The sequence below is a fragment of the Mesoplodon densirostris genome, chromosome 5 (genome assembly GCF_025265405.1).
Source record: "Mesoplodon densirostris isolate mMesDen1 chromosome 5, mMesDen1 primary haplotype, whole genome shotgun sequence".
In the NCBI taxonomy this organism is placed as follows: domain Eukaryota; kingdom Metazoa; phylum Chordata; class Mammalia; order Artiodactyla; family Ziphiidae; genus Mesoplodon; species Mesoplodon densirostris.
In genome coordinates, this window is record NC_082665.1 from 10533578 (window position 1) to 10558348 (window position 24771).

At 46.0% G+C, this 24771-nt stretch overlaps 1 protein-coding gene across 3 annotated transcripts in view; it reads left to right on the plus strand.

Moving 5' to 3' along the window:
* RUNX1 (RUNX family transcription factor 1) overlaps window positions 1-24771 on the plus strand; it is a 244883-nt gene that overhangs the window by 181411 nt on the left and 38701 nt on the right. For 2 of the 3 annotated variants that reach the window (XM_060098511.1, XM_060098512.1), the window contains one exon: window positions 23640-23819. The exons of the other annotated variant lie outside the window; for it this stretch is intronic. In XM_060098511.1, coding sequence (XP_059954494.1) covers window positions 23640-23819 — 180 coding nt within the window. The remainder of the gene's footprint in view (window positions 1-23639; window positions 23820-24771) is intronic. 3 annotated transcript variants of the gene reach the window in all.

Consider the following 24771-nt stretch of genomic DNA (forward strand, 5'->3'; position numbering starts at 1 on the left):
CCTGCCTGCATCTCTGGCTGCTGCTCGGCTCCCCTACCCCGGGGCCATTCTTCCAGAGGACCTGCCTGGTGCCTCTGGGGACTCTAAGGTCGCCCCTGGGGCGTGGCTCTCTGCAGGTCCTGTGAGCACCGCAGCTCATGGCAGTCTTTCCTACAGCCCTGGCCACAGTCTCATGGCATCTTGATCACCCGCTAGAACCATCCTGGGTGCTGCCGCAACCTTCCCCATACCCCAGAGTGGGCAGAACCCAGCAGAGAACCACCACATCCACCAGGGACAACCCCCACCCCCACCCCCCAGGACATGGTGTCCATTCACCATCTCCTTGGTGCCATTTGCCTGCTCCGTGACGCTCGTCATTTCTGACCTCATTTCCCCCTGGCAGATTTTTCTCTTTAAGCTCCTGGAGATGTTCTGGCCATATCCGGACTCAGGAAACTCTGGGACTTGGTAGCATCCCCTGATTCCAGTTTCTGTGTGAAAAGCAAACCACAGGTTCAGAAACACACAGTTCCAACCAAACCCAACTTGGGAGGTTTCCAAAGTAGGAATGGCAAATGGAAGACTCCTAGTGACCCTGCATTAAACATAACAGACACACCACACAGGTACCTTGGTGCTTGCAGAGGACCAAAGAGGAAGCGGGCTCAGATTACAGCAGGCATGGGGTTGGGGAGCCGGCAGTTGTGAGGTGTAAGGCAATTGACCTTGGGGGTAATTAAACTTCCAGACAGGCTCACTCAGGAGGCTGTAGGTTCCCTATCTTTAAAAACAGAAGCAGGGAAGTGGGGAGGGGCAAGATAGAGGTAGGAGATTAAGAGGTACAAACTACTATGTATAAAATAAATAAGATACAAAGATATATAGTACCATAAGGATATAACCAATATTTTATAGTAACTATAAGTGGAATATAACCTTTAAAAGTTGTGGATCACTGTGTTACACACCTGAAACTTATATAATATTGTACATCAACTATACCTCAATAAAAACATAAAAAAAAATAAAAATAGAAGCAACAGCCATCTCTGGGACAGTTCAAAGGTAGACCTGCCTGGAGGAGGAAGCTTAAACCAGGAGACCCCTCCGTATACCTTCCGCTGCGCCTCTTCTCTCAGGCATAATAAAGGGCAGTTTTTGCCCCACAGGCAGTATTTCCTGTAACATTCAAAGAACTAATGGTGGTTGAGCTTTGGAAAACAAATGATGGCCGCTTGGATTTTTAAGAACTGGCAGTCAGAGGGGAAAAAAATGCGATTGTAATGGCCCGCCTGTATATACAGTTGACTCTGCTTCCTGCTGTTTTATGACTTAAGAAAACAGTCATTATTGGGAAGGGCTCTTTGAGCAGGCAGAAGGGATTTGCTCCAAGAAGGCACCCATTTTTACAGTCTTTCCTGCCAGATGGAATCTGGGGTCTAGGGAAAAATTAACTTAAAAACCCAATTAAGTTAAATGAATACGTACGTATACGTATGATATAAAGAGGTGTTAGAGGCCTAGGTAGATAGTCTCCTTTTCACAAGGGACTTCTACACGAAAGTCAGATGCACACAGTCTCCCAGGGTGACTCAGGTAATGCTGACTTTTCTATTCACTCTCTGAAGCAAGGCAGGCCTAAAGGCATGCTGTTTTCTTCTTCTTTTTTTTTTTTTAGAAGATGTTGGGGGTAGGAGTTTAGTAATTTATTTATTTATTTTTGCTGTGTTGGGTCTTTGTTTCTGTGCGAGGGCTTTCTCTAGTTGTGGCAAGCGGGGGCCGCTCTTCATCGCCTTGTGCGGGCCTCTCACTGTCGGCCTCTCTTGTTGCGGAGCACAAGCTCCAGACGCGCAGGCTCAGTAGCTGTGGCTCACGGGCCTAGTTGCTCTGCGGCATGTGGGATCCTCCCAGACCAGGGCTTGAACCCGTGTCTCCCCTGCATTAGCAGGCAGACTCTCAACCACTGTGCCACCAGGGAAGCCCAGGCATGCTGTTTTCTTATGATTACTTGAATGTCTTGATTCAAGGTGGGAACTACTTCTTTGGATGAAACTCTGCTCACAGCCAGTTTTTTTTTTTTTTTTTTTTTTTAAGAGAACGTTAACAGGATTTTCCCCCAGCTTTACTGAGACATCATTGACTTATAACATTGTATAAGTTTAAGGTTTACAACATGATTATTTGATATATGTTTATATTGCGAAATGTAAGCTTAGTTAACACATCCATCACATCATATAGTGACAGTTTGTTTGTGTGTGTTGAGAACTTTTAAGATCTACCTTCTTGGCAGTTTTGTTGTTAACACTTTATTGACCAGGGGATTTTTGCAGAAACTAACGCCTGTGGCCCTAATACACGTCTCTGGTCAAAAACGTGTTGACTATAGTCCATGCTGAACATTAGGTCCCCAGACTTTTTCATCTTCTAACTGGAAGTTTGTACCCTTTGACCCATTTCCCCACCCCCAACCCCTGGCAACCACCAATCTACTCTCTGTTTCTGTGAGTTTGTTTTGTTTTAGATTCCACATATAAGTGAGATCATACGGTATTTATCTTTCTCTGCTTGGCTTATTTCACTTAACATAATGCCCTCAAGGGCCATCCATGTTTTTGCAGATGGTAAATGGCATGATTTCTTTTTTATGCCTGAATAGTATTCCTGTGTGTGTGTGTGTGTGTGTGTGTGTGTGTGTGCGTGTGCGGGTGTCACATTTTCTTTATTCATTGTCTGTTGATAGATACTTTGGTATCTGTCTTTACTATTGTGACTTATTCTTTCTAATGCAATTTTAAGAGAGGTCATCGCACAGAAATTAGTATGCCCAGGCAGTGTCAAATCTATGGTTTAATAACGCCTCCCAAGTCCCCTTCTATCATTATGATGGTGCTATGAATTCTGGGTGATTTTGGCAAAATGGTCCCAGCATCACCAAGTTGAATAGTTTTGGAAAGTTCTTTTGTTTGATGAAATCAATGACTTTGAGAGTTCAAAGGGACCTGAAAGGGGCTTCAGGGCTAATTGCCTCATCGATAAGGGAAAGCAGCCCCAGAGAAATGACATGACCTGCTTAGGTTGGGAGAAATAGTTGGTGATGAAGCCAGGATTAGAATGAGGAGCTCCTGCTCCCTCATCCTGTGCTCGTATCCATCCGTCTGTCTGTCCGTCCGTTCATGCATTCACCTCCCATTCCATACCACACCGTCTACACCTCATCTATTCTAGGCTCTCTGACCCAACCTCGGTATCCTCATTTTTTAAACGAGGTGTCGGCTTATAGGACTTCTCACATTTGTCCCGGCTCTAAGACTGTCTAGAAAGGGCAATTGTTGGCACTTGATTGCAGGCGTGAAGCCTTCAACTTAAACCATTTGTGCAAAACCAGAAGGAAAGCTTATCTCATTCAACCTGCCAGTCAGGTCAATAAGAAAAGGACAAAGAATTAAGAAACATGCCACAGCTAGTCTGCTGGCTGGGCGGATGGGATAACTTGATGTTTCCCAACCATCCTCCTGGTTTTCAGTGGTGAAGTTGTAGCAAAAAGTGTCTTCCGAAGAGAACTGAAAATATTTTTCATTTCAGATGATTACTTGCCCTTTGACAGTAACTGGCCTGCCTCTTAGTGAGTCAAAACTCGTTTTTCCCACATTCCACAGGATTATTTTTACATCTCAGATTAATAGAGAAATTATTAATTGTTGAAAAATTAAATGTATTACAGAGAAAGAACACCATCAGAAGGTATCTCCTGCTGGGATAGTTCTTGCAAGCAGCAATGTGGGATCTGTTTTCAGTTTGTAGGTAGAACATTTAGAAGCTTGTCAACATATTAAAAGATAGTCTTCTCCTTAAGCATGAAAGACAGAGTGAAAGGAGTTTTCAAGAAAAGGATATTTGAGATTGTTTTTATGTTTTGTTTTTTTTTCTTTACTATTTCAGAAGATCTAATGGAAAACTCTAGCTCTCAACCCATGTGCCTGTAATTTAGCCCATGTGTCTGTAATATGACAATATTGAGATACCAAAGCATATTCTCTGTAGATATTTCACTAAATAATTTGAATGCGTGAATTAATTCAGTGCTGTAGAGGAAGATACTTTGCTAATGAGGGGTTGAGGAGTAGTTGGGACCCCAATGACTGACCCAGTGATGGGGGGCCGGGGAGTGGGGGAGATGTTTCAGTAGTGTGGATCGTGGATTGGACATTCATTCTGATGGCACAAGCCATCATCTGGCTGGCCAGGTATTTGTTACATCTGGAACACTGAGTAACTAATTAAAAATTGAAAAGGTTCATAAAACAAATATTGGCCATTTCTGGGACAACTTCTGCCCTCAGGTTAAAGGAAGCCTTCACAGTAACTGCTGTGTCTGGGCTCTTGAGATTCAGAATAACGGATAGCCAGGTGGAGCCGTTACTTAAAAACTTCGGAATATGCTACTTTCTGGGACATTAGCCTTTTTGCCAACTAACTATATGGGGAGTTATAGTTAAAATATGTCAATTTAAAATACGCTTAATTCCCCATCGCTCAATTGCTTTGTTAAGGACTTTGTTGAGAGTACATCACACAACTATAACTTTCTTCTATGATATTGAATGTAAATAACAAACCTATAATATATATATAGAGAGAAGAAACAGGATCTTTGTTTGTGACAGTCATGTTTCAAGTGAAAAAGAGGAATGCATGACAGGCACCTATAAACTTATGGTGATAATGGACCTAAAAATGTTTGAAATCAAGTTTGTCCAGAAAAGTGTGGGATGAGCAGAAATGTTCATGGATTGCTCTGGTGCTTGACTGACATACAGTTCTCTTTTAAAATGTTATTTTCTCTTAATAATAAAAATACCTAAAACTAATAATAATACCTAACTCTCAGACAGCGCTAATTGTTTGCTCAACACTGTTCAAAGGGCTGCGCGTACCTTAATTTACATAATTTTTGCAAGATCAGGTAAGGAAATTGACACAAAGAGAAATTCATTCCCTTGCCCAGGGTCACACAGTTAGTAAGCCAGAACTGACACAAAGCAGTCCAGACACTGCAGGACACAGACGCCAAAGTCTGTTTTAAGAACTACACCAACTGCTACTTGAGCTTTACTGTGTTGAAATTTCTATGCAGAAGTTGTTTTATTAGGAGAGTTTATCAATAACATTCTGGTTCACATACAGTTTTCTTGGAGAAAGCAGAGCCTCATAGCCTCGGCAGTCGTCATTTTTGTACTGATGGGATGGAATCAGCGTTTTCCCTGGGGCGGTGCTGCAGTGAAACGTACCAGCCATGCTGTCACACATGCCAACTTTTGGTTCCACGTCTTTCACCAGGGTCTGCTTGGGGGCCTGGCATCCATGGGGGCCTGAAGCCGGGATGCTGCCCAACATAAACCTCCCCTTCCAGTGCGGGCAGGCAGGAAAGATGAGTCATGTGACAAAAATGACCACCAGGTGAACCGTCCAAGTCCGTCTCCCCCTTTGGCAAAGAGCTTCCTAGAGGGCCCACGTACACAGTGTGGAGCCTGTTAGGAGGATGCAGATTTGTGTCATTCTTTGCTTCTGACTTGTTAGTGGAATGCCAGGTGGTTTTCTGGATCTGTAACCTCAGGATTGTAATTATCAATCCCCGATGACTTTGTTCGCTGGGAATTGCTTCAAGCATGTGTTCTAAGTGATGAACGAGGATCGACGTAATCCCCCTTTCCTTGGATCCTTCAAGTGTCGGATTTGGATTTTCGTTCTTTCTAGATGAAATTGCGATCCCCGAAAGAAAAGGAAATAATTCCTTCTTCCCTCTCCCCCACATATAAAGTAGGAGACGGAGGGTCAAAGAGGTAGAATGTTCTACGTATATTCCTCCTCCCCACTGTGAAAGGCAATTCATTGCTAAGACAGACATTCTGGGGTGACTTCCACTGGTGCTAAACTCCCCAGCTATCTGATGACTTGGCAAAAGCAGTTTTGAAAGCACTGATTATCCTGCCTAAATGTTTCCAATGAATTTGAGAATGTCTTTCTGGTTTTTATGCTTAGTAACATCAAACTAGACCAAGAAGAATTTTATATACATAAAGACTTCCAAGACCCTTGAGTTTTTAGTGGACTTATCCAGGCTGAGGTCTGAGAGGGTCCCTTGGACGAGGGTTGTGTAAAAGGACCCTGGAGGGCATAGGGTTCTGCCCCTGGAAACAGTGACCATCTCCCTCAGTAGCTCGCCCGAGACCTGGGCAGACCTGTCACCTCTTGGTAACTTGCCCTGTCTTATACAGAAGCCACCAAGATGTTTAGGTGGCATTTGTATTGCTACAGAAAGGAAGGAAAATTAGTTCCTTCCAGGTACCAATGAGAACCCAGCGAAATGATCTAGGTACCTTCTCAGTCTAACGTAGCGGGCGTGGGGGAGAGAAGAAACATGGAATGAATCTTAAACCATGACTTTGAATATCTCCTTCCATCCAGACCATTGCAAACCCATATCAATATTTTAAATGCCACACCAGTGAAGTCAAGATCTAAGCTAACATAGCACAGTCCTTGTTAGAATTTAGTATATGAAGTGCTAAAAGAAAAAAGAAGCTCGTCTGCATTTAGCCTTCCATCTCTTAATCTTAAAACATGTATAGGGCTTCCCCGGTGGCGCAGTGGTTAAGAACCTGCCTGCCAATGCAGGGGACATGGGTTTGAGCCCTGGTCCAGGAAGATCCCACATGCCGCAGAGCAACTAAGCCCATGCGCCACAACTACTGAGCCTGCGCTCTAGAGACCACAGGCCACAGTTACTGAGCCCGCATGCCACAACTACTGAAGCCCGTGGGCCTAGAGCCCATTCTCCGCAACAAGAGAAGCCACCGCAATGAGAAGCCTGCGCACCGCAATAGAGAGTAGGCCCCACTCACTGCAACTAGAGAAAACCACGCACGGCAATGAAGACCCAACACAGCCAAAAATAAATAAATTTATTTATTTTTTTAATGTATAAAGTTTTCTAGATCCCGAACTGGGGGACCTGGGTTTCAGACTGGCACCACCAGGCCAGTGGGTGTGAACTTAGGCAGTCATCTTAAGTACTTTCTCCTCACTTCCCTCTTCTGTCCAACCAGGCAATGGGACGAGATAATATCTAGATTAGTCCGCACTGAAGGGGTAACAAAATATCATCAGAAAAACAGAAGCCATGGGCTGCCCCACAAACAGTGCCCCTCAGAGGCTGACCCCCGTGGGCTGTCTTCCACAGGGGTGTATCCTTCATACATCAGACATATCCATATACACTCAGGTCCTACGTTAGATATTTTTTTGCTCTAAATTTTTGAACGGCTTTTATCATTTGGTGTTGAAATTATCTGGCTATGAATTTAATTCCCTGCAGCCCTGATCTCGCTGCCATCAACACAGTGATTGCCATCGGGTTGAGATCTCCATTTTGGCACTTGCTTACTATGTGGGCGACCATACCTGGGGTGCATGCTAGCCTGGCTGAGCCTCCGTAGAACAAGGACAGGGGCTGTATGCGCCTCCCAGGGCAGGGAGCCTGAACGCGACAGTCTTGGTAGAACATTTTGAACCAATGTCTGGCACACAATCAGTGTTCAGGAGATGGAACTGTTATTTACCTTGAGTCTTGGAATCCTTTGGAAATGAGAAAACTCTAAACAAAAAAGAGTTGTGATTCCTAAGTTTAAAAATTCATGAAGTTGCCATAATGTTTCATTTTTTTAGACACAATTAAACATTTATCAATTTTGATTTTTTTTTTCAGTTTTCCTTTTGTATTTAGACACGGTAAAATTTCTTTTCTGGCATTTTTATGGACGCTTGAAACACTCCGGGCACCGTTCCTAAGTCCCTCATGGGCAAATGGCTTTGCCCCCAAAGGTTGAACTTTGTTTTCGCAAACTCAGGAGGAAAAATCCTGCCTGAGTAACATCGAAAATATTTGAGGTCTAACATCTGGGTCCTTTCAGATACATGCATGACACAGCTTGGGAGAGGCTCTTCCACACTGATCTAGAAAACTGACATGGAATATGCCAGAGTCTCTTGGGGTCTGAATTCTCACGTCAGATGCATGCAACTCACCTCGGGGGCAGTGGTGCCTGGACCCGTTAGCCGCAGCCAAGCTTTGTGGGCATAGAAAACACTTGGCCACTCTGAGTTTTCTAAACCAATGTGTCTTTCTAGATTCGCCTTGGGTTTTTTGGATTTTTCTTTTTCGATATGTGTTTGCTAGGGCTTTTCTTCTTTTTCCCCAAAGACATTCAGTAGCACATTTCAATGACTGTACTTCCACCTTTCACCATCGGAAACCCTTCTGGGCATGCGCAGTGCCTCGTTTGTGGCCTGCACACCTTGTGACCTGATGGAGTGGCCTCTGACCTGGGATGGTTGGGGAACAGCTCCGCTGAGGTCTGTGCTGCCATCTAGTTGCACTTTGGGAAGCACCTAAGCGTGTTGGAACCCTGGGTGCTGCGCAGCCAGATGGGCCCCATCTCTGTGTGCGAAACTCTCCTGGCGGGGGGTGGACCCACAGCTTGCAGATGGATTGCTGTTGACACAGCGCATTATAATGCGTCTGCTTGTTGGCTTTGGGGTGGACTTAGAAATTTTTTTTATACTCTAACCACGTTCTAGTTTTTATTTTTCAAAAAAAAAAAAAAAAAACTCTACTTGAGTTTTTGCAAAGGCTTGTATTTTTTTCCTGTAAGGCATGTAGCTAAGAAAGGCATTAGTAAGAATTGGATCCAGTAGATCTGATAGAACTCCACCACCGCCAAAAAGAAAAAAAAAAAACGCAGGTTAAGTTTAAGTAAGTTAAGTAAAACTACCCCCTTGCCCTAGATCTGTGTTTAAGTTCATTTGAGCTAGCTTGCAATTTCTGTGTTCTCCCATTTTTTCCATGTTCTTTTCCTTTATAAACAATTTGTTTTAAAGGTTTGCTTTTTTTGCTATGAAAAACTGACGAAAAAGAAGGGGTAAATTAGGTATAATCTATTACTGAACATTACAGCTGTATTAGACATATCACAAACACTGACATTGGATGTGAAATGCCTTTTTTATATTCTGAGCTACACGTGGTATATTTGCAGTGAGTTCTTTCTGCAACTAAGTTTTGCATCGTTACTGGGAAAATTCCCAATAGCCAAGCCAAATATTCTGGCTATACATTTGTAGATGAAAGCCAAGGTAAAAGACACTTAAGTACCCAAAGCAAAGTTCTTTTCTGTTTGCCTTTTTTTAAGGAACACAGTTGAATTAATCTGCCAACTCCCTAGACCCCTATAAAGTAAGTTAGTGGCAATACATTACTTTGGTACTTCCACGATTTACATATACTCAGGGTTCATTAAAGCATGTATTGACTAAAACTCAGCCTGTTATTGAATCTTTCAGGGTACTTTCATACACTGAAATGTGGAGCATTTGAGATCCCATTTGTTTGTTTTTGTTTTTGTTTTTGTTCACCATGGCTTAGAAGTCAGCCTTCTGGTCATTTGAGATAAAAAGTAAATATTTGCAATAACTAAGCTCTTAAGAACTGTATACATTTATGGCCCTCTTTGGATTTGTTCCTGGTATCACCTTATTTTTACTTACCTCTGAAGTGGATTTATGATATGTCCAATTCACTCATTTTAAAGAGCTAAGGAGAAACATCCATAGTCACATCTTTTTGTTCATTTCTGGCATTGCTAACAGGGCATAGCCCCACGTTTCAGAAATGAAGCAGAGAGTTCTGAGCTTGAGGGAGTGAAAGAGGAGTTTGGAACTGGACCAACCTAGCCTCACGTCTGAGCCCTGCTACTTACTAACTGTGTAATTTCCCCATCTGTAGAATGGGCTTGTGACACCTACCTTGCTGGGGGATGTGAGGATTAAATGAGGCAGCCTGAGGGGCAGGCTGGAGTGGTGGTCGGCAGCCCGGCTAGAGAGCTGACTGCCTGATTCAAGGTCACGTCTCCACTGTGATCAGATTAGCTTCCCCAAGCTCAGTCTCCTCAGGTGTAACACCGGGAAGAAGATGTCCCCATCTTGGGGGATTCTTGTGCTCACTGAATTAAGTAACACATGTGATGATACATAGTGCCTGGCACAGAGGTACCCCTTGAATATTAGCTGTTATTATTAAAGCACATGCCCTGGACACAGGTGGGCCCCCTTCCCACATCCCGTAGCCCTCACCGTGGAAGCAACTGGAATGCTGCCCAAGTGGGAGGCCAAATACTCGCCATTGCCAAGTTATTTTTTTCTTAAACTTTTTATTTTATATTGGAGTACAGCCGATTAACAATGCTGTGATAGTTTCAGGTGCACAGCAAGGCGACTCAGCCATACATATCCATGTATCCATTCTCCCCCAGACTCGCCTCCCATCCAGGCTGCCACATAACATTGAGCAGAGTTCCCTGTACTGTACAGGAGGTCCTTGCTGGTTATCCATTTTAAATATAGCAGTGTGTACATGTTGATCCCATACTCCCTAATTTTTTTTTTTAAATCATTGCAGATGGAACTCTCAGGATACAATACAGTGAGGGCTTTTTTCTCTTTTTCCTTCCACCCTACCTATCATTAACCCCAAATACTGAATCCGGAGCCAACTTCACCAATATTCTCCTCACTGAAGCAAAACCAAGTTCACCATATGGCCCTGCTTCTTTGTCTCTTTTCCCAAACAAAGATTTTATCAAAAGGTAGTTGTTTCTTAACTGAACACGCTGCTGTGTGATCTGCCAGGATCCTTAGCATCTAGAAGCTTCCACTGAGTCATCTATAAGGTGGGGATAATTATATGAGCTCTAATGCATAGGATTGCTTTGGATGAATTGAGATAATAGATACCAAGGTGCTTTGTAAACAGTCTATCAAATAATAGAAATATAGAGATATGTAATTAGATTAACAGAAAAACAATCAGGAAATTTTACTGTTGTTGTGTACATTATATTGTACAAAAATCTCAGGGATCTTAAATCAAATAATTATTGGTTTCTTGAAGGTACATTTCATCTCATACTTTCTTCCAGGATTGACGAGAAGAAAACCACAGAGAAAAATAGAGACATTTTAATCAGCCCCACTGTGAATCCATACTTTTAGAAAGTTTACTTTTTGCCATTAAAATATCTTAATATTTTCTTTCCTACTGTTATACACCCTTTAGGCATTTTGGAAACAAACAGACAAAAGGCAACCTTGACAGTTAAGAGAACTGAGTTTTATTTTAATATCTATTTCTTTTCCAAAACCAAATACAGTTTTTCCTCTCCAGCTGTATTATTTCATTTTCTTTCCATGAAAGGCTTAGGGAGAATTTCAAAGACTGCAGGGCAGCTTGCTGAGTCCTTCTTTCTTTCTTTTTTTTTCCACCGGGGGCTTTTTATATATGCTGCTCGCCTGAGATTTCTGGATTAGATTGCAAGGAGGCGAAATATTACACCCTTGAGCCTTCATGCCAGTTTCCCAGGAGGAGTCAAAACCTGCAGCTGCTCCAAGGTGGGAAACTTGCAAGGCTCTGGAGGCCAGCTTGCTGTCCTGTTAATTTGCGGGCGTGCTGCTCAGAGCAGGTTGGGAGGAGAAACTCTTTCTATTCCTTGGGTGATTCAGCCAGTCTCAAATTAAATAAGTAGCCAAGTGCAGGGAGAAAGAGCTGGAAACTGCTGAAATTTGAGTCTCGAGTGCTGAGCTGTTCTCGGAGCCACTCTGTTTTGCTGTAAGAGGAATCCTGAGCCCTGGGCAAGGGAGAGGCAGCCGCATGGAAAGACTGCTGGGAGCCCTAGATCCTGGCCCCGGCTGGTTCTGCAAAGCTCAGCAGCCTCCGTTTCCTCCTCTTCAGAACAAGAGAGAGAGAGGATTTGATGGTTTTAAGATCCTTATCAGACTCTAAAAGTAAGACTCGATGTCTGTAGGAGTGATTGCATCACCTCCAACTCCCCCCCCCCACCCCCCCCACCCCCACCCCTGCCAAGTGCATCACCCAACCTGGAGAAGGAGAGCCCCGGCTTTGCAGCCAGCCCATCCACCTGGGGAACCAGATCCAGGGCTAAGAAGATGGGCGAGGGCCAGGTGGAGGGAGGGGGGAAGGCACAGTTACTCACACCCCAAACAGGGGAGAGAAATGGATAAAGCTCCACCCAGAGTGACATTCCATAAGGAGAACAAATTATCCTAACTAGATTTCCCATGACTTTGGCATCATTTGAAAGAAAGAGGGAAGGAAGAGAGGGAGGAAAGGAAGGAAGGAAGGAAGGGAAAGAAAGAACGGGGGGAAAAAGTCATCCTTATACCCACAAAGTGCTCAATTGTGCAAGCTACAGAGCCCCAACCTGGCCAAATTCCGGAAGCTGGCCGGCCGGAGACCTCAGTGTTCATTCCTCAGCCAACTTAAAAAAGATGGGTTGAGTCCTGTTGACCTCATTGCTGGATGTTTCTGAGTGAGGCTGCCTCTCTCCTTTGCCTCCTCGCAGGCTTATGAGCTGTTCTTCACTACCTGCCTTACTTACCTATCTTCACAATCTAGCCGCAAACAGCTTGGGTTGACCACACCACTTCCCTATTGAAAGTTAATACTGTTTGACTCATTCTGTGTTACTAACCTGAAGCCAAAGAAAACAAGCCAGAGAATAACCGGCTTGTACGGAGCTTGGAAAGCTCTCAGAGGCCCTGCTTTCAAAATCCTATACAGTAGCTTTCCTATATCTTTGGGCTGCAGCTGCGAAGAAAATGAAGGAAGCAGAAGTGGTTTAAAAAAAATAAAAGTTTTGGGGGGTGGGGAAGAGACAGGGAAGGGAGTGGGGGTGGGCCTCGGGCTGGGGAAAGACAAAGCATGACCTGCAGTTTACAAGGGCGCCCTCACCCAGTGGAGGTTATGCTTTCACACAGCAGAGTGTTGGTACAGAAGAGGGACTGTTGACGGTGTGAAAAGGAGAGAAAGTTCAAAACACTGGTCCTGTTGCATTCATAGCAGAGCAGGGAGGCTGGGCCTAGCATGCCAGCCTTCTAGAGACAGAGTCCCAAGGTAAAGCCAGAAGGAGGAAGGCCTGTTGGTTTCCAATCTGGAAAGGACTGGGATGGCAGAATGGTGCCAGCGTTTTGGAGGGAAGTTCTGACAGCCTTTTTGTCCTGCACTCCAGAACTGACTCAGATGCGCTCATCAGGGTGAATAGGGGGCACTTGTGTCTTGGAATAAATGGAACTTTCCCTCCCAACGTTACATGGCAAGCAGTGGGACCAACATTTTCATCACCGTGCTGTGACTCTTCAGGAGTCCCAGACAAAGAGCCACTGCCCCTTCAAGTAACTGAGGGGGGAGGACCCCTGCCCCACAAACGCTCCTACTCAGCTGTGGACAGTGGATAAAAGTTAGCCTGAGTGAGGCCATCATACCTAAAAACAATCTGCCAGCTTCTTCTCTGGATGGTGTGAGGTAGGGATAATGGCCTGTTAAAAACAACCACTAGGGCTTCCCTGGTGGTGCAGTGGTTGAGAGTTCGCCTGCCGATGCAGGGGACACGGGTTCGTGCCCCGGTCCGGGAAGATCCCACATGCCACGGAGCAGCTGGGCCCGTGAGCCATGGCCACTGAGCCTGCGCGTCCGGAGCCTGTGCTCCACAACGGGAGAGGCCACGACAGTGAGAGGCCCACGTACCGCAAAAAAAAAAAAAAAAAAAAAAAAAAACAACCACTAGTCACTGTTGGCTTTCTTACTAGCAAGTGCTCAAGAGCTGAGAGTGGCCAGCGGGTCACTGTCCTTTTGTACCAGTCAAAGCCTGCTTAGCCATCTATTAAAGGACTTGGGTTAGGACTTTGGCTGGCCCCTTGGTCTCCTGCTGCCATGAGGCCAGCCCAGAATTCAGTGGGCATTTGTGACATGAGAGGAGATGGGAATCAGATACTGCTCCCCCAGAGACCAACAGGATGGCTTTTAGGAATGGGAGGGAACTTTCCTTACCCTTTGTTAAAAATGAAGAGGAATGGAGCATCCTGCCCACTGCTAGATGTGCATCCCAGAGTAAGTCTAGCTCAGGAAGGGGGTGTTCATTCACTTATGCATTCATTCATCACTCGTTCATTCACCCAGCATTGATTGGGGCACCACCCAACCTCCAGAGGGCCCTCAGTTTACCACAGCCCTCTCTGAACAGGCTCGGGGCCTCTGGCTTTTATGCGTGGTGTGTGCGGGTACAGGAGGGGAGTGGAGACCCTCAGGGGTGTCAGAACGCCTGGTGGAGAGACCAGGAACGCCCAGGCAGCCCAATGCAGCAGGTGCAGCCTGTGGACTCTGGGATGATGCTCCGCTTCCCCCAGGCCTTGCCTGTCCTCCCAGAGCTAGCACTTCTGGGGACCTGGACTCCAAAGCCAGGTCAAAGCCTCAGGGAGTGTCTCCTCTCAATTTGACCCCTGCCTCACCACCAGAACGTACCCTTCCGAAGTCACCTGCCATTCACAGAGCCTGTCCTTGGGGAGCAGGACCCATTCGGATAAATGGATCACATGACCGACAGTTACCCCTCTGGGGTTACTTTCTGTTACCCTCTACCAGGGTTTTCTTGAGACAGTTTCTTCACCGAGGACGGGCTGACAATACTTGGAATCACATGCTTGTAGAGGAGAATGAATCTGGAACTCGTGAGCTGTCTGCACCCTTCCACGGAGATTGCCTCCGCTGCCCCCCAGAGGGCTGCCTCTGGTCAGGAGTGAAAGAAACCAGGAGGTTTTTCTCTGCTCTAAGCTACCATGACCTCCTTAGTCACCAGACAGAAACCGGAGGTAACCCGTGGTGACCGATGACCACAGATCCTGACTCTCTGCTTTTAGGGAGGCCCAGGTCTCCAAAAGCTCATGCGTATGAGCTAAAAACTCCACTGCCCATTACTGTGAGCCTGGAACTTCAGGAAATTCAGTTTTGTTTCTGTTTCTGTCCCATGAATTTTGAGGGCAAGGTTCAGGGAGGGATGGAGGGGGCGGGCCCCGTGTTGGCCTAAAGTCTGGGTTAATTGTTGTTCTCGCTCTAGCCCCAGCCCGCTTTGCTCTCCACGTTGGCTTTCTACACCTTTCCTTTCATGCTTTGCTCTAGCAGTTATGTCTTAGCCCATGTCTAGAGGGACGTGGGACGCTGCGTGTGTGCGCGTGCGTGCGTGTGTGTGTGTGGGGATACTCTCTCCAGAAACACAAGGAAGCTGTAGCAGTGCCTTGCTTATATGAGGGTGCTACACTCTGCTCTGCACGAAAGGCCTTTTATCCATTCTTTTTTTTTTTTAAGTTCTTGCTGATACGTTTATTACTATAATCACTACTTTTAATTTTGAAACTCTAAACAGTAAATTAACCCACAAGATCATATGGGTTCTATGAAAAATACATTGCAATTTATTGTAAATATAGCATTACTATAAATACTAACACTATTGTATCCATTCTTTTTAATCTTTTTGTGTAATGAAGGGGAAAAAAATAGAGAAGACAAGTTTTACGGACGGTTTAACGTCTCATGAGTCAATTCTCCGTGAAACTCTCTATGTTCAGTTATGATATTTTTCCTCCCCAAGTAGTTTTCCTGAGCCCTCTACAGTTCCATTTCAGCTGAAAACTTTAGTTCACATTTCCTTTGCCCCAAATAAGTTCTACTTTCCTACAATCTAATGGAGGACAGTTGGTTGGCACCAGTGTTCAGCCAGTCAGTCGGTCATTCAGTGAACATTTAGTGAGCCTACGGTGTGCCGGGTACTCTCCTATGCACTGGGGATACAGCTGTGAAGAAAAGAGACAACATCCCACCTTCATGGAGCTTGCAGCCCAGTGGGCCTAGACAGACTGTAAGTAGCATTAATAAATGGTATGGAGAAAACCCAAGGTAAAGGGTCAGGGATTGGCCAGGTTGGAGAGGGTTTGCAATTTAAACTAGGGTGTTCAGGAATTTCTCAGGGAGAAGATGAAATTTAAGCAAAGACTGGAAAAAAATAGGAGAGATCTGGTCCACAGATATCTGGAGAATAAGTGTTCTGGGCAGAGGAAACAGCAAGTGCAAAGGTCCTGAGGCAGGCATATAGGAGCAGTAACAAGATGGCCAGTGTGGCTGGAACAAAGTAGGGAATTCAAACTGTCTGCCTTCTAGTCTAGAAAGCAGGCTTAGCAAAATGCCAGCCTGATCTCTACAACATGCGCTTCATGCCATGTGAGGAGGCAGTGCAGGACCACAGTTTGGGGAGACCCAGAATAGGGAAGCCCCATGCACAGGTAGACTCAGGGGTCACTCACTTACCTGTTGCCACCTGCAAGAGAACCAAAGCTCTTTTCAGCCAAAGGCATCGCCATCCCTGCTGGTGATTCTCCTGGGGTAAAGCATCACATCTGCAGAATCCCTAAGTCCGTAGAAATGTGTGGCCTAGGAAGTGGTGGCATCCTAGTGGATTTTCCCCACTGGCTTGGTGTGATTTAGAAGGAGCATGAGCGAGGGGAACAGAAGCCCTCACAGGGCACATGGGTGAGGGCGGGTGGACAATTGCACAGGTAGGTTGATGAACATTAATCTCAGCCTTACAGTCCTCTGGCCGCTGATGGGAAGGGGTGGGCAGGGAAACAAAGAGTATCATTATTTTCTAACCAATAAGAGATGCAGGAAAATGAGACCCTGGATTAAGATTCAACAGAGTGGTTTTCTTCCCAGCTGCAGCCCCTGACAACCTGCTAGCAGGTTTTAAGCTGAGTTTAATGGCCCACTCCCCCTGGATGCAGCCTTTGGGCCATCATGGGGAAGGGGCAAAAACAGAATGGGATGTCTCAGCCAGTGGGTACCAGGAAAGGCTCAGTGGAGGCTTGAGGGGAGAGAGGGAAGGATCTGGGAAAACTGATGTCCAAGGTCACTTTGTAACTGTTCAAAGGGCCACGGGATGAAAGAGCAGGAGGCAGAGGGAGAGTGAATTCTCAGAATACCTTGTACAAAGCTGCCAGCCACCAGCACACCCAAGGGTAGGGCAGGCCAGGGAGAATCCTGGGTTCAAGACGGAGCTCTGAAGACCAGTCTAATGGCTCCCAAAGGCCAGGTATTTGCCTTAAAAAAAAGAAAGAGAACTCTGAAAGTCCTAATGTCACATGAAGTTGTTCAAGAAAGCCCCTGCTTAGAGTCGTCTGACAGGAACCAGTTGAGTAGAATCGCTGCAGATGTAATTGCCGTGAATGCTTTTAGAGCTCCTCACAGTAATCCATCTTAGTCCTTTAATTCCAGGCTTGCAGATAGGGAGGCTGAAGAGACTTGCTCTTGTCCTCAGGAAAGTTGGGTGGAAAAGCAGATTTACGATGGAGAGTTATTAACATCCAGACTGGCAGTCCCATTTCCTTGGTGCCATGCTGTTTCTCTCGGGGAGAGAAGGATTATAGCATCTGCATTAGCACCCCCATCCTTGCGGGGGCTCAGAGGTCTCAGCCGCTGCATTTCTGGGATGGACTAATAGTGTCCAAGTAACCCTTTTCTGCTGTTCCCCAAAGTCTTTCCTTAGACGGCAGGGCGGAGGTTGCTTCCTGCGTGAGAATGCTGGGTTCCCCTTGCAGACCCACCTGATTATTGCAACAGCGACTCAGGGAGTCATCTCAGGGATGGTGGGAGAGAGACGGTCACAACCCACCTGTCTGCGGGCAGAGTTTTGGCATTTTCAGCCACTCTGTACAGCACACTGAAGAATTTTAAAACTTTTTTTAAAGGCCACAAAATAGTTATCACCAAAACAAGGCCATCACTCAGGTCCATGGGCATTTAGTCTAAACACAGTTCTGGTATATTTGGTGTTTTAATTTCCAAGCCCGGCAGATGAGAAGCATGTTGGAAGTATGTGCACCACAGGGAGGAATGGCTGGCGCTCACACCCATGCTCCCAGGGTGGTGCCTGGACCAGCAGCCTCAGCGTCACCGGGACCTTATTCTGAACTCACTGGCCCCACCCCAGCCCTGCCAGGACGTCCGGGTGGTTCGGATGCCCTTGCAGACGTGTGCAACCCAGCTCTCTGCCAGGGGTCACCCCACGACTCTGGCTCTCTTCTGTTCTAAGGACGAGCTGGGAACAGAAGTGGGACTGTAAAGGCAGAGTATGCAAATCATGCAAGTGCCTGGGGTCCCTGTGATGGACACCCACGGGACACTGTGCGCCTCTCCTCTCTGCTACGTGGGAGTCGTGGAAATGGGGATTTCTAGGTGCACAGAGCATGAGGTGGTGGGGGAAGGTTGAGGGAGTGGGTGTGTTTTCAGACCTGCCCTCTTTCTCTAGTTGGCTGTGTGAGATTGGGAAAATGACATAACTTCTCTGAACTTCACTCCCACGTATGGGTTAAAAAACGAGGCTAATTTCTCCAGCCCTTCTTCAGTTCAGAAGGACTCCAACCTTGCACTGTTCTCTAAGCTTAACGATATGGGAGGAGATGGAGGGGGGGGAAAGTTAGGCTACCTGTGTACATATAACATTGGATGATATATAAACATGTATTATAATATGTATTCTAATATAGTTACATATATCATATTATATATTGTGTATATAAGGTGTATACAATCTATATATAATCTATGTATACAATTATATGTATAAATCTATGTAGATATCATCTATACACAATATATAATATGAGACCATATTTCCCAACATTTAATTAGCCAGCAGATGGGTAGGTTTGCAGTTAGGAAGGTTTTTTTAAAAAATAAATTTATTTATTTTAAATTTATTTTTGGCTATGTTGGGTCTTCGTTGCTGCGTGCAGGCTTTCTCTAGTTGCGGCAAGTGGGGGCTACTCTTCGTTGCGGTGCACGGGCTTCTCATTGCGGTGGCTTCTCTTGTTGTGGCTCATGGGCTCTAGGTGTGCGGGCTTAAGTAGTTGTGGCACGTGGGCTCAGTAGTTGTGGCTCGCGGGCTGTAGAGCGCAGGCTCAGTAGTTGTGGTGCACAGACTTAATTGCTCCGCGGCATGTGGGATCTTCCCAGACCAAGGCTCGAACCCGTGTCCCCTGCATTGGCAGGCAGATTCTTAACCACTGTGCCACCAGGGAAGTCCTAGGAAGGTTTATTTCACTGCCTGCAAGGTACTTTGAGGAAGGATCACATCCATGTTCAGTACCAGTGCTTTAAAGTCCTAATGACTTTGATGACCCCGGAACACTCTAACCCTGGGTAGAGTGTTAAACCAGGAAAAATGAGCTGTTCTCTACACGTGTTGGTTTCTTTTCCCTAGTCATAAAGAATAGCAAATTAAAGAAAGAAATATCAATGTTCTTATATCCGGATATATGTCGTTAGTATCAGATTCATTGGCAAACATCTTTTGAAAAACATATATCCTTTTAGAAGAATCACGGTGAGATAGATAGATGGATGGAAGGAAGGAGATAGAGATCTATATACACACACATATAGACAGATATCTTTTTGGTCTCATCATTTTGCATCAATTTTTTTCAACTGCTCATCATGACAATGCTTTGAGTATATGCCTTTTCTAATTTTTCTGCTGAGAATCTATCAAGAAAACTAGTAAACTCATATCAGAAACATGGACTAGCATTTTGATTGTCAGGAAATGATTCTCTCTACCCAGAACTTGCCAAGAAAAGGTAACAACTTAGCCTCATCTGTTTTCTTTCATAGAAAGTCATATACAGATAGTCCCTGACTTAGGATGGTTCTACTTACAATTTTTCAACTTTATGATGGTGTGAAAGTGACACATATTCGGTAGAAACCACGCTTCGAATTGTGAACTTTGATCTTTTCCCAGGCCGTTGATGTATGATGGTGTGATGCTTGTGTGATCAGCCATGCTATCTCAAGGATCAACAACTGATACACTTAACCATTCTGTGCTCAGACGACAATTCTGTTTTTCACTTTCAGTACAGTATTCAATAAATTACTTGAGATGGTCAACACTTGGTTACAAAATGGGCTTTGTGTTAGATGATTTTGCCCAACTGTAGGCTAACATAAGTGTGCTGAGAACGTTTAAGGTAGGCTAGGCTAAGCTAATTTGTTCGGTGGGTTAAGTATTTTAAATGCATTTTCAGCCTATGATATTTTCAATTGAGGATGGATTTATTGGGACATTACCCAATTGTAATTCAAGGATGATCTGTGTTGTATTTCAGTTACTTACAGCCACAGATCAACAATGGTTTTTTGAAAAAGGCACTTCATTTGTCAGTGAAATGTGCATACCTACTCAGCCTAGTTTTTATAGCAGAAAACTGAAAGCTGGTCTCATTATCCATCACAAATATCCTAACATTTAGGGATACCCCTTGGGCACCCATTCCAGAAGACGGCAGGACATATGTCTTTGGAATGAAGAAGTAAAATTTAGCAGATGGGATTAGTTTGTTTTTATTCTTTTGGCTTTGTATAGTTTTGCATATATATAAAATTCTACTCAAGTACTTTTTTGAAAATGTGAAAATAGTAAAAGAGAAACATAGTTTAGGATCTTTTTCAACTCTGCTAAAGATTCAGTAAGATGTCCCAGTATGAAATCTTGAGGTAGCCACTATTTTCAGGACCACCACGTAGACATACACAGCTGACTTCCAATGTGTTCAAAAAGCCAGGCTGCCAACATGCACGTGTTTGAGGCTTCATTGTGTAATTCTACCACCGGGGTTGAATTCCCTATTGCCCTCTGAAGCCCAGTAGTCAGTAAGAAAGAAGAAAAGTGAATTTGTTAGTGGACATTTTCCATACTCCTGTATTTAAAATTCAGGGGGCAAATTGACATTTTAATTGCACACAGATACAGGAAACTGGAGACATAAAGCATTCATTTCCCCCAGCTTGAAAGTTTATATCAGAAGCTTCTATGTTTCACGCAAAATATTGCTCTTTGGCACACGAAATCTGATGGTTTCAGAAAAGAAGAATTAGGTCTTCCTTTGATCTAGCTTATAAATACATCAGAACCACAACTTTAATATGATAATGCTTTTTATTTCCCCCATGCCTTGGTGTTACAGCTCTCTAGCACTAGTAGTGAGGAGGGGGCTCAGGGTTCCTTGGGAGGGTAGTAACGCTCTTACTTACTCTGTGGATCACGCATGGGGAGGGTGTGAGATGAACTCTCATCCCCTCCTCCAGCATTAAACTCAGCCCTGCAACTCTCAGGGCTTAAGAAATAGCTTAGAGTGAAGAATTGTTTTCTCTGAGAGCTATGCCCAAACATTCCTACTAAAGCAGACAGTCATCAGTTAATCTCTGTAAATGACTACGATTTTGGCAGGTGTCAGCTGGTGCAGAAATTGCTCACATGTTGAAAACTTTTTTATTTTTTTTTTAAGCATAGGGTAATGAGAGGGGTCTCATAAAAAAAGTAATCTCACGTTTTTCCTGGCCGCAGTAGTGGCTTACCTGAAATGACTTATTCCCGTTTGGTTTCTTGGTGGCACGTGATGGCACCCAAGATTGGTGACTGAGGCAGACACAATTGAAAGCCTCTCTTCAAAGGCTGGCCAGAGACTCCAAAACGCCTAATGCCATGTGTTCAGAATGATCTGGTACACATCATTCACCTGGATCACCCACTGTCCTTGACATGATGTTCCTCAAAAATGCCAGTGGGTGCCCAAGGAACGTGAAGTTTTGAAATGGGTACAAAACTTGCTAGAAGCCTCTGCACCATAACTTTGCCAACCGGCATTTTTTCTGAGGAGGTAGAACTTTCGAATCATTTGTCCTGCCCTCTTCCCTGCTTGACCCCTAACACCAGGTCATGGTAGGCATTTAAAGGGCTGAATTATTATGCCTGGGATGGCTTTTGAGTTGGCATTGTTTGCTCTTCTACAAGAAAACTTCAGATTTTTCAGTCTGACCATCAGGAAGCCAAGAATGTATCACAAAGATAAGAGGAAGGAGGAGTCAAGGGAAGCTCCATCCAGAGACCACAGATGAGTCCATGGTGGACTGAAATAGAATGTTCTAGAAAAAGATGTTTTTGTACTTCTGAGGGAAAGGGATGACAGGGGTTGTTCCGGGGCCTGGCCCCGTGGCTTTTCGCCCACAAGGCCGGTGCTTAAAATACTCAGCGGGTAAGAGGCCTCTCACATGTGTGCTGGACCCGCGTGACTCAGGCTGCCTGTGTTCAGACCGAGTACTGTGGGCTGTGGGGCTGAATCAGAGTCCAGATTTGCCTTGGTGACACATGAAAAGAGGGAGCGTTGCATTTGAACTACACAAATATTATGCTTAAGTATTTTTCCTCATCTCGGAGCCAGACAGGTCTTGTTCATGATAAAATCACTGCCATATAGTGCGTCCTTTTTCTGGTCTGGAATTTGAGACAGTCAGCTGTGCCATGGGGCCTGGCAGCAGGGAGAAACGGCAAACCACAGAGATGTGGAACCATAATACAAGTTATAAAATTTAATTTTATAATCGTAGCCAGCGGGAGCTGGGCTAAAATATACGTCTCCCACCCCGACTCCCACGCTGGGCTGGGGGGCGTGGAATCAAGGGATCCTCTTCCTCACTGAGGACTGGATCGGGTGTGTGAAAGCGCACTTGAGGGTGGCAGCAAGGAGGCTGCTTCTCCAATCTTGGTTTGAGGCCACTTGACAATCCGGCGAGGGTTTTGTGAAATTGGTCAATGACTCTTTCTTCGAACCAGCCTGGTTCAAAGTGAGGAGGAACAGGAGGGCAGCCTCTCTGAAAGAGGAATGAATCCACCGAGCCCCCCCCCCCCCGCCCTGTGGCTACATCAGTACCTGGGAGCCTCAGCTCTGCTTGACAAGCCTGAGTCTCCGATGTAAAGACATTTTGATGAAGGATTAAGGCCCAACCCCCCTGGCCCTTCTTGAGTGAATGGCCTCTGCCCGCTGCATCCTGGTGACAGTGATTTGGACCAGGAGCAAGGCGAGGACACTTGCTGTCTCTACAGATGCTGAGGGGCTCAACTCCCCACCCTGGATCCCTGAGCCCCCTGGGGAAGCTCGGCCAACCTGCTGGCGGCTCCCTCTGGGCTCCAGTGGGCCCAGCCTGCTGGGAGTCTTGGACTGGACAAGGCCGAAGCTGGGGAAGTCGGCTTCAGGGAAGAAAGGATGCTCGTGCAAAGCTTGCTAGCAGAGGAGAGGGGCCACCCATGCCCTGCACTTAACAGGAAATCTGACCTCCCAGGGCTGTGGGCTTGCAGCCACACCTCGCTTCCTGTTAGAAGGGGCGCGCCTCTAAGCTCCAGGGCCCACATTGCTGCCTCTGAAACCTGCCCGGGGTTGGGTGTGCAGCTGGGGCAGCTGTTCCTATGACACTGGCAGGGCTCCTTTCCTGGCCAAGTGCCAACAGCGAATGCCCTTTCTCTCCGTGCCATCGCCACTGCCACCAAGCCCCACGTGCCCACCGCGTCCCGCCCAGTGGAGATGGGCACAGAGGGTTGGGGTGGGTGCCGGGGCCCAGTCTGGGGGGAGCGCCCAGCGGCCAGTGTGACAGAAGGGGCCCCAGTCTTCTGTGGGGACAGCGGCCCCGAATGCCCCCCGACCCCGGGAGCAGCTAAATGCGCAGATCTCCAGCAGATCCACGCTGAGGGTGAGGGGAGAGGGAGGGGAAAGACGAGAAAAGCCCGAGTTTTAGCAAATCCACGGTACCTTTTCTGATCTCTTGCCTCCCTCTCCCCTCCCCACCCCCCTCCCCGCAATAGGACATCGTCAGAAACTAGATGATCAGACCAAGCCCGGGAGCTTGTCCTTTTCCGAGCGGCTCAGTGAACTGGAGCAGCTGCGGCGCACGGCCATGAGGGTCAGCCCACACCATCCGGCCCCTACACCCAACCCTCGGGCCTCCACTGCCTTTAACCCTCAGCCTCAGAGTCAGATGCAGGGTAAGTACCCGGACGGACGGAGCCCGCTTCCCGCCTCACCCCTGGGCGGAACCCACCCAGGCCAGTTGTGGCTCCTCGTCCACACTCAGAAACGGCTGGTCCCCGGACCAGCAGCCTGGCAGCTTGTTAACAGCAGAGTCTCCGGCCCGCCCCAGGCCCACTGAGTCTGATCTGCGTGGTAACAAGATCCCCAGATTGAAAGGCACTGCTACAGAGGATATGGACAGATATGTATCACTGTGTAGATCAGATCGTGAATTTTTTAAGCATTAGCTTTGGCTAGGTTATTTTCTTACCTCCTTGGCTTGAAGACACACACATGCACATACATCAGGCCAGGTGAAGGTCAGGATGTTTCAAGTTCTTACTGATTACTTGAGGGGTTTGTATTTACTATACGTTCTTTTGCAAATGTAAAGAAATAGGAGGAGTGTCTGGACGCCATCCCATCAAGGGTATTCATTGCAATTCATAAATCTGCAATCAATAAAGAAGGCGGGTTATTCCCCCTCCCACCGTGGGGTTAGCTGGCAATTGCAAAAACACTGTAAAATACAATAATTGCATAAAACCCACTGGGCCAAATTAGATAATACAAAGAGTTCATTTACACTGTAGAAAGCACTGACGTCAATGATTATTTGCTCTGTGATACCATGTCAAATTTCCGAAAGGCAGTCGTTTTCTCGGTGCTGTGCAGGACACAGCTGTGTATGGTAGGGTCACAGTAAGATTCCTTGCTCAGAGGGTCAGGCTTGTTTAACTCAAAGGAAGAGATAAGCAACACATCTGAGGGAAAGGGCAGGTGGCCAGCAAGGGGAGTTCTCCTTGCCCTTCTGCGACAGCAGAAATTAGCTTTCCCGGGTGTTTTCTCTGTTTGAGTTGTATTGTGAGATGTGCAAGCATCCTAAGTCCTTTAGGGTTTCTGGGACCGTAGGTTTCTTTTGGGGTT